Source organism: Vespa crabro, chromosome 1, assembly GCF_910589235.1.
Source record: "Vespa crabro chromosome 1, iyVesCrab1.2, whole genome shotgun sequence".
NCBI lineage: Eukaryota > Metazoa > Arthropoda > Insecta > Hymenoptera > Vespidae > Vespa > Vespa crabro.
Window position 1 is genome coordinate 2,062,501 of NC_060955.1, and position 10,000 is coordinate 2,072,500.

Here is a 10,000-nt window from a genome sequence, read left to right on the forward strand (position 1 = left end):
TTTGCTAGCTGTGAGAGCGAGAGGAGAGATCCTGTTTGAATTATCAGCACGCATCTGTCTTTATCAAACCGGTAAAGTGACGCCCGGAATCCGGTAGTTTCTTTCGCTACGCGTAACAATCCAACGGCCTTTTGATTGATTTCCCTGCTCGGCTACTAATGAACGTACGCGTACGTTGAAGGGAGAATATATAAACTTTCTCTCGTCGTTCGTTGAAAACGTATGAACAGAAGGAAACGAAATGTTCGGCTGGAAAAAAAAAAAAGGAAAAATAAAAGAGAGAGAGAGAGAGAGAGAGAGAGAGAGAAAAAGAAATAAAGGAAAGGAAAGCGAGAAAGAGCAAAAACAAAATGAAACGAAACGAAACGAAACGAAACAAAAAGAGTAAATAAACAAACAAATAAAAGAAAGAGATTTGGCTTACGTTCAAATGTCGGAGTCTCGTATCAGAGAACACGCGAGATATCGTGAAGGAGACGAAGCCAAAACTACTGGAATACGTGCGTGCCTGGTATATTTGTAAGCGCATAACCCAGACATACAAGAAAGTATATGTGGATATATATATATATATATATATATATATAGTATACTTCGATATTAACGACACGCCTCCCGGCCAGAGAATAATCTCCATATGTATGGCAAAATGATACTCCATCGAGCAGCAAAAACCAAGAAGTATTTGCATTCATTTGCGGAGCTTCGATAATTACGGTTATTTCGTCTAAGAAGAGCTTTTCTTATTGCGTACGTCATTCTTGTCTTGTACTCCTACAGCACGCACATATATATATATATATATATATATATATATATATAAACACGCATACATATTGTAGATATATCCATAAGGGAGGAAAAAGAGAAAAAAGGAGTCTGTTTGCGAAGGAGTCGTCGATGATGTAAAAGGATTTTACAACAAAAAAGGATTTTGAAGCGAAGAAAAAAAGGCAAAGAAAGAAAAAGAAAGGAATAAAAAAGAAAAAAAAAAAAGCAAAACAAAAATGAAATAAGAAGGAAAGGGAAGAAAAAAAGATTAATTATTAAAATCATAGGAACATTACCTATATACAGAACATTCTAAATATATATCTCTGCGTGTACTGTGCGTTTGTGTGCGTCCGTGTAAAGTCTATAATGCAAAACGTGGTGTCGACAAAGCGATGTCGACAACATTTGCACTCGCTGCGTTAGGTGGCCTCGGCGTTCCTCGTAAAACGGATTAACGAGCTTTCGGTCGCATCTGATATTCCGCGACCACTCCATATAGTCTTCACATATATACGTACATACATATATATATATATAAATATATATATATAAATATATATATATATATATACACACATATATATATATTCAACTATCTCTAAGTGGATATAGAACGTAGAACGTGCATAGTCTACAGTATATGGCGCACGCGTAGTAGAGATCGAGTCGGGGGTTCGGTAGTTGATTAGATTTAAAAGAATGCTCCGTCACCTGCATCGTTGAAAGGAGACTAGGCGGCCCAGAGGCGGGCTGCAAGCCTCGGAGGGACTCGAACACTACGTGGTAGGGAGAACGAGTGAGCACGAGTGAAGTAAAGAGAAAGAAAGATACGATAGACAGACAGAGAGAAAGAGAGAGAGAGAGAGAGAGAGAGAGAAAGAAGAATAAGAAGAAGAAGAAGAAGAAGATAAAGTAGTGGGAGAAAGAAGAGGATGAGGATGAGGATGAGAAGAAGAAGCAGAAGGATGGAGAAGTAGAAGGAGAAGTATAAGGAGGAGGAGGAGGAGGAGGAGGAGATGAAGTGGAAGGGGAGGAAGCATGAGGCCCCAGCGATCACTGACCGCTTTCGCCGATCCCTGCCGCCAACTAGCCACCTTTCAGCGGCGCAGCCATCGGAGCATCCTTCTTCTTAAGGCCCATTCACATCGCATTGCTAATCAAACTCGACACGGTCTAAAAAAGAAGTTCCACGGGATTTCGGTTCCACGGGATGGGAGAGACTCGTGGAACGAAAGAGAAAGAGAGTAGCCAGAGGTAAGATTCGTTCTCCTTTCTTTTCGATCCTTTCTTTTTCTTTTCTTTTTCCTTTTTCTTTTCTTTCCGTTTTTTTCTTTTTTTCTTTTTTTTTTTTTTTTTTGTTTCCCTTACCCTTCCAAACGACGTTCCGCGAGGAGGACCCACGGGGCCCGGAAAAAGGTATATTTCGGCCTACCCGAGATTTATTATATTATCGACAATGTATTTGCTCGGCTCGAAGAATGCGAGTTCCGTTCGACAGGTTTTCTCTTGTTGACGAGCACTCAACGAGGTTATTATTTATTGGCTTCGTCTAACGGTGTCCAAAAGGCGGTGACCAAACGCGATGACATGAGAAAGAGAGAGAGAGAGAGAGAGAGAGAGAGAGAAAGTTTTCACTCTGATATCTCTACGGTGGTCTCCTTAAAAAATTACGAAACGATCGTCCGAAGGATCGTTCGATCGAAATTTTGATAAATCTGTTTTTCTTTTCTTTTTTTTTCTCTCTTTCTCTCTCTCTCTATCTTCTTTTCTTCCTTTTTTTTTCTTATTTTTCCTCCTCGTACAACATAATAATTTTTTCTCAACATGTCCTTCTTCAAATCTTATAATAATTCGCATATACATTCGAATAAGAAAAATTCTCACGAGGATATATTTCTTTTTTCGCTCTCTTTATTTTTTTTATTTTTTTTTTTTATTATTATTATTATTATTATTATTATTATTTTCTTTTTTTCCCTTTTCAAATGAATCCGTTGTTAGCGTTTCATAAAAATTTATCTCTTTTCCACTACGTGATACTTTGATATCTCGCGTAAAATTACTCGTAGAGAGGAGTATGACATAACATGATAAGTTAAGCAGAAATTGTATTCGTTGAATATGATAAAGCGAAACGAAAATTTATCTAAATACGAGTTAACGAGATAAAAGTCTTTCTTAGAATGTCCTATTCATTTTGATGAGAAAGAATGAGAGAAAGTTTGATGGAAAATAATCATAGATCCGTCTATGCGATTAGAATTTTGTATGATATTATGAGAGTTCTCTTAGATGATCTCCGTCGAAGAAGAAACCAGAGACGAAATGGAATAATGTTACAAACCGAGCTTATAAACCAACCTGTAATGTGTCAGCGTATATGCGTGTGCGTATGCGTTTACATGTGTAAGATCAATCGGTGTGTGCGTATGTGTGTATGTATGTGTGTAACTAACCGAAGCGAAAGGCGTTAGCTTCGATACTGTAACGTTCGATCAATTCAAAGTGTTTGACCTTGGTACGTATAGCGTAATAATAATAATGTAACTACGTAAAATCATCATCGGACAGGTTATTATTACAACGTTAATGAGAACGATCTTGAAAGTGAAAATATGATATGGACGATTTATTTATTTATTTATTTATTTTCTTTTTTTTTTTTTTTTTTTTTTTTTTTTTTTTTTTTTTTTTTGAACGATAAAAAATGAAATTAGTTTTCTTCAGTTATATCCGATGTTGATTCAAAGATATCATACGATTTGATACGATCTGAAGGAAAACGATGACGATCGAAACAATCTTATCCGAAAGATCGTCAAAATTCTTCTTTCCGTTGTTGTTGCGGAACTAGTAGAGCCGAAGTATCATTCGGATTAAATTAAGGTTCATAAAATTTACCAAAGGACGTTAATGTTTCCTTCGCGTTGAAAGATATTGCATCGTAAAAAGACGACGATTCTATCTTCAGTTACTTTTTTACAGTATTTCGTAAAGAACTTGGTGCTAACCTCGAAACGACTCTCGAAACTCCAAAAGAGTAGTTTGTTAAAATGAGGCAGAGAGAGAGAGAGAGAGAGAGAGAGAGAGAGAGAGAGAGAGAGAGAGAGAGAGAGAGAGAGAAGATTAAGAAGACGTTGTATAAATTTGCACGAGAGATTAAATGGATAAAATCAAAATTACGAGTTTCGAAGCGACTCGAACTCGATTCTATGGCAATTTTGTCAAGTAATCATGCCTAATACACGACTTCCCTGTGCAGAGAGAGAGAGAGAGAGAAAGAGAGAGAAAGCTTTCGAGTTAGATAAATCAGGTCGAAACGACGATGTCTTTAAAGAAGAAGGAAGAAGGGTGCCCCTGCCAATGGAGACCCCTACTTTGAGCAGGTAAAGGTAACAAATCACTTTTCAACGACGAGAGGCGGAACTACGAGGTAAGGTTTTCTGAAAGGAGGCGGCTTCTCCGTGGGGAACCACTTGACGTGTCCTTACACACGATTCCTGACACAATGCGCCGGATCGTTTCACACTCAATAAGAGAAGAATGCGTGAATCGCAAACAGACCTTAAAGACAATGGCCAAGAAGATGGAGAAGAAGAAGAAGAAGAAGAAGAAGAAGAAGAAGAAAGAACCTTGAACGAGGAGTCTGGAAACCGGTAAGTGTACGAACGTAGAAACTTCGAATAAAGTTAGCGATGTATCTAAGAAAGAAAAGAAGGAAGGAAATGAAACAAGAAGAAGAAGAAGAAGAAGAAGAAAAATGAAAGGAGAAAAAAATATGTAGAAAAAATAAATAAATAAAAAGAAAAAAAAAAAAAAAGAAAAAAAAGAAAAAGAAAAAGGGGAGGAAAAAAAAGAAGAAGAAAAAAAGAAATGTTTGCACAGAAAACGACGAGGAAGATATCGGTAGGTACAGGGAGAAAGAAGAAGAGGGAGAAAAAAATGCAAAACGGGCGGGCACCGTAGCTCGTATTTTCTTGTAAAATCGACGAATCACTCGAAGTACCGAGATCCTTCGCAAACTCGATTCCAGGGAGAAACTCCGACGAACGAAATAAAAGGAGCACCGTGCGTGCGCGCGCGCGTGAGAGAGAGAGAGAGAGAGAGAGAGAGAGAGAGAGAGAGCACACGAGGGATCGCCGTGTCTCGCGTTATCTCGAAGAAGATCGAAAGAGAAGAAGAAGAAGAAGAAGAAGAAGAAGAAGAAAGCGGCGTCTAGAAAAATTATTCGTTTCCAGTTTCGCGGATATTCAACGTGTCGTCGTCGATACGTAAGACGAAGCAACGAGAGAGAAAAAGAGAAAGAAAAAGAGAGAGAGAGAGACAGACAGAGAGAGAGAGAGAGAGAAAGAGAACAACAAAGACGAAGAGTATGATGATCGGCGAAGAGCTGAAAAATCTTTCCGCATAAGATAAAAAAAAAAGATATATACATATACATATATATATGACCGTGACAAGTGTGGAGGAGGATGGGGGATAGGGCAAACATACAAATGATCGAACGAGGAAATTTTCTTAAGTTCTCGCGAACGGTATATTCGCACAAAGGCATTAAGCAAACATCCTCTTTCGAGATTCCATTCTCTCGTGACAGAATCGTAGAAACGATGTGAGAAGAGATGACAGGAGGGCAAGGTTGCAGGGACGTATCGATGTGGTCTTAGTGAAAGAAAGACGAAGGATTGTGAAGATCGAGAAGACGAAGAAGAAGAAGAAGAAGAAGAAGAAGAAGAAGAAGAAGATGAAGAAGAAGGAGACGACGAAGAAGAAGAAGAAGGAGGAGAATGAGAAGGAAACTGTATAAGAGCGAGAGAGAAAAAGAGAGGGAGGGGTACGTAGTGGTAAGGGCCAGAAGAGAATAAGATAGAAAAGGACGGACTCCTCACGATGAAAAGAAGAAGGCGGGACAAGGAAATAAGAACGTAGTGGATGGAGGTTGCAGATGCTGAGGAGCCACTGTAAGAGCCCGGAGAGTGTACCTGTCTTGTTTTTATAGGCTTGCCAGAACGTCGGGCCCTGGCTACGGAGGACGACGACGACGACGACGACGACGACGACGACGACGACGAGGACGACGACGAAGGAGAAGAAGAAGAAGAAGAAGAAAGAGAAGGAGACGAAGAAGACGAGGAAAAGGAGGAGAAAGAATAAAAGGAAGAGGAGGAGAAGGTGGAGGAGGAGAAGAGAGGAGAGTTAGAGAGGTGGGAGAAGGAAGGCCGGCTGCTATGGATACGAGAGGGGTCAGCGAGGAAGAGGGAGAACCGTTGAGGGCCGGAGGGCGACCGGAGGGGCGAGGTAAGAGAGCGGAGGAGCCAGCTTGGGCCTTACAACTTGCCAACCAGTTCTCGGAGAACCGCGGGTCTTGCCAGAGCCGTATACACGCGCGTCGACGCCCGCGACTTTATTTCATCTCTTCTTCTTGCCTCCTCCTACTTTTTCTTCTTCGTCTTCTTCTTCTTCTTCTTCTTCTTCTTCTTCGTTTTCGTCTTCGTCTTCGTCTTCTTCATCTTCTTAGCCGAGAAAGTCGATAACTTTTTCGAGATCAGTGAACCCGCGGCCCGTGGAATTTCTTTACTCGTTACGTTTCGTTACGTCCCAAGACCGGACGTAATTTTTAAGAGGATTTAAGCCGACTGTGTATCGTGTAATTGTATAAGTCAAGGGAGAAAATAAAGAAGGAAAAAAGAACGAGACAGATATACAGATAAATAAATAAATAAATAAATAAATAAATAAATAAATAAATAAATAAATAAATATAGATAAATAGTTAGATAGATAGATAGATATACAGATAGATAAAGAAAGAAAGAGAGGGAGGATAGCCAGTGAAGAAAGGTCAACATACTTGGCGTTTTGTGCGACGAGATCTTCGTAGAAAAGAAGTGTTTGTGAGTGTGTTCTTTATATTGGAAAAGCAGTGTTGTGCGTTGGGAAGGTGTGCCAACGTTTGAAAAATAAAAATCAAAATAAAATATAAAAAAAATATAGATAAAAGAGTTGGATTAGATGGATCGGTGCGGGCATTGTGTAGCGACGCGGGTGCATCGTTAGAGGATCAATAGTGTACAATAGGAGTAAAAGAAGAAGAAGAAGAAGAAAGAAAGATTTCATGGGATATTGAGAACCCGGAGAACGGCGGAAAGATGCGGGGTAGTCCTGCCTTCTTCGCCATATTACTCGGCACGATATTCGGCGTCCTCGGTGCGTCTCTCAGCAAGGCGTTGAGGTACAAAGCGCCGGACGAGTGCAAATGGGTTACCGCGGGCGATGCCGAGGATGACGTTTCCTTGGTATGCCGTTTGAGGACAATCAACAGCGAACTGGAGAACACAAATTTCAGTGTTATACAACCCCAGCACACTGTTCGCTTACGTCTCGAATGTAGCGACGGTCTTTTCTATCAGAGTTCCCTAACCGCCGGTAGCTTCAGGCCGTTGGTCGAGCTCCGTGAGCTCGTTATCGAGTATTGCAAGATAGGCAATCTCTCGGACGACGCGTTCAAAGGTCTTCGAGAGTTGCGTAACTTGACCGTTAGGACGCACAATACCGATTGGTCCGCTATGGCATTGGACGTTTCGGCCGGTGCATTCACGGACGAGCTTCGTCAATTGGAAAAGCTCGATCTGGGTGAAAACAATATATGGAATATACCGGAAGGTGCTCTCTGCCCTTTGATCAACTTGGAAATTCTCAATTTGACGAGGAACCGTTTGAGAGAGGTGACGAGTTTTCGCTTCAATGCAATCAGCAAGTGCCTTTCGAGCTTGAAAGAACTCGATCTTAGCAACAATAGCATCGAGTCCCTGCCTACCGCCGCGTTCTCCGGTTTGACCAGATTACACAGCTTGGATCTACGGTGCAACGCCATAGGCTTTATGGCGGATCGTGCTTTCGAGGGCCTCTCGTCCCTGGCCATCTTGAAACTTGCCGACAATCGTCTCTCCAGTTTACCCCCCGAGCTATTCAGCGACGCGAGAAGCATTCAAGAGATTCATCTTAGGAACAACACCTTGAACGTGCTACCGCCCGGTCTCTTTGGTGAACTCACGCAATTGTTGGTGCTTGACTTGTCGCGTAACGAACTGACGGTCGAATGGGTGAACGCCGCGACGTTCGGTGGTCTCGTAAGATTGGTCGTATTGGATCTGTCGAGTAATCGGATAAATCGACTGGATCCGACTGTATTTCGTGATCTTTACAGTTTACAGATATTACGGTTACAGGAAAATCTTTTGGAGAGTTTACCGGAGAACACCTTCTCCGCCCTTTACAATCTTCATACGTTACTTTTGAGTGACAACAGATTGACCGTAATAGATGCAACCACTCTAAGTGGACTTTACGTATTAAGCTTGCTCTCCCTCGACAATAACAGAATCCATACGATACATCCGAGCTCTCTGAAGAACGCCTCGTCTCTCCAGGATCTTCATCTTAACGGTAATCGACTGACATCGGTGCCGGACGCCTTGAAAGCCACTCCCCTATTGCGTACTCTCGACCTGGGCGAGAATCTCATTTCCGAGATACCGAGTGGCACCTTCGACCACGTGGCACAACTCTATGGTCTTCGATTGACCGAGAATCACATAGGGAATCTTACCAAGGGAATCTTCGATCGTATCAAAGAATTGAAGATCTTGAATTTATCGAGAAATCGAATACAATACATCGAGCCAGGAACGTTCGATGAGAATCTCAATCTCCAGGCAATACGTCTCGATGGGAATCAGTTGACCGACATTGCCGGACTCTTCACCAATTTACCAAATCTCGTATGGTTGAACGTCAGTGACAACAAACTGAAGTGGTTCGATTACGCGATGATACCGACGGGACTCCAGTGGCTCGACATACATTCGAACGAGATACGCGAGCTAGGGAATTACTTTGAAATAGAGAGTCAATTACAATTGAGTACCTTTGACGCAAGTGAGAACAAGCTAATGGAGATTACGGGCAACGCGATACCGATGAGCGTAGAATTGCTCTTTCTCAATGACAATTTAATATCGAAGGTGCAGAGTTATTCATTCTTCAAGAAACCAAATTTGACGCGGGTCGATCTGAAGGGCAATCAGATACGGAATCTCGAGCCGTACGCGTTACGGATCAGCGCCGTACCACCGGACAAACCATTACCGGAGTTCTACATCGGTGACAATCAGTATCTATGCGATTGTACGATGGAATGGTTGCAACGCGTAAATCGACAAAACCAAACGCGAGTTCAACCAAGAGTGATGGATCTAGAAAGTATTTACTGCAAGCTTCTTTACGATCGCGAACACGCATTCGTACCATTGGTCGAAGCGTCCCATTCCCAATTCCTTTGCAAATACGAAACTCATTGTTTCGCGCTCTGTCACTGTTGCGACTTCGACGCTTGCGATTGCGAAATGACGTGCCCGTTGAACTGCACTTGCTATCACGATCAATCCTGGTCGGCGAACGTCGTGGATTGTTCGAACGGCGGGCACACGAACAAACTGCCCGAACAGATACCGATGGACGCCACTCGGCTCTACCTCGACGGTAACGATCTTCGCGTCGTGTCCAGTCACGCTTTCATCGGCCGTAAGAAGCTGAAAGTTCTCTTTCTGAACTCGTCCAACATCGAGATCGTGCAGAACAGGTCGTTCAACGGACTACGCGACCTCGAGGATCTTCACTTGCAGGACAACAGGGTTCGTGAGTTACGGGGACACGAGTTCGAGGGATTGGACGCTCTTAGGCAGCTACATCTTCAACGGAATCAGCTCGTCTCGATCGGTAACGACACGTTCGCGCCGTTACGTTCTTTGAGAGTCCTAAGATTGCAAAGTAACCGGCTTACGACTTTGGCGGTCTGGACGTTACCTTCGTCGATTGAGGTCAGCCTATCGGCTAATCCTTGGTCCTGCGAGTGCGACTATCTTCAGAGTTATCGCGAATGGATACGCGAACCGAATGTTCGTGTAACGGACGCTTCTGAGTTACGTTGCGTTTACAACGTCACGGAGTTCGAAGCCTTCGGCGACGAGACATTTACCGACGACGAGTTTGGCTTCTCCGTAACGGCAAACGATCGTGACACGAACGTTAATGGGAGTGCCAGTTCCTCGTGTACCGGTGCGGTTCCTATAGACAACGAAGTGCATAGAAATTATACGAAGACCATCATTGAGAAACAAGTATTACAGGACTATTTGCCGCTTTTAGTTGCAACCCTGGCCAGTTC

General features: G+C 42.5%; 2 protein-coding genes across 3 annotated transcripts in view; one reads left to right on the top strand and one right to left on the bottom strand.

Moving 5' to 3' along the window:
* The window catches only part of LOC124426245 (lysine-specific histone demethylase 1A), a 129,963-nt gene that overhangs the window by 52,938 nt on the left and 67,025 nt on the right, over positions 1-10,000 (bottom strand). The gene's annotated exons all lie outside the window — the stretch shown is intronic.
* LOC124426180 (toll-like receptor Tollo) overlaps positions 6,917-10,000 on the top strand; it is a 5,341-nt gene continuing 2,257 nt past the window's right edge. The window contains exon 1 of the mRNA XM_046967606.1: positions 6,917-10,000. This exon is cut by the window's right edge and continues 2,257 nt beyond it. Coding sequence (XP_046823562.1) covers positions 6,924-10,000 — 3,077 coding nt within the window. The 5' untranslated portion in view covers positions 6,917-6,923.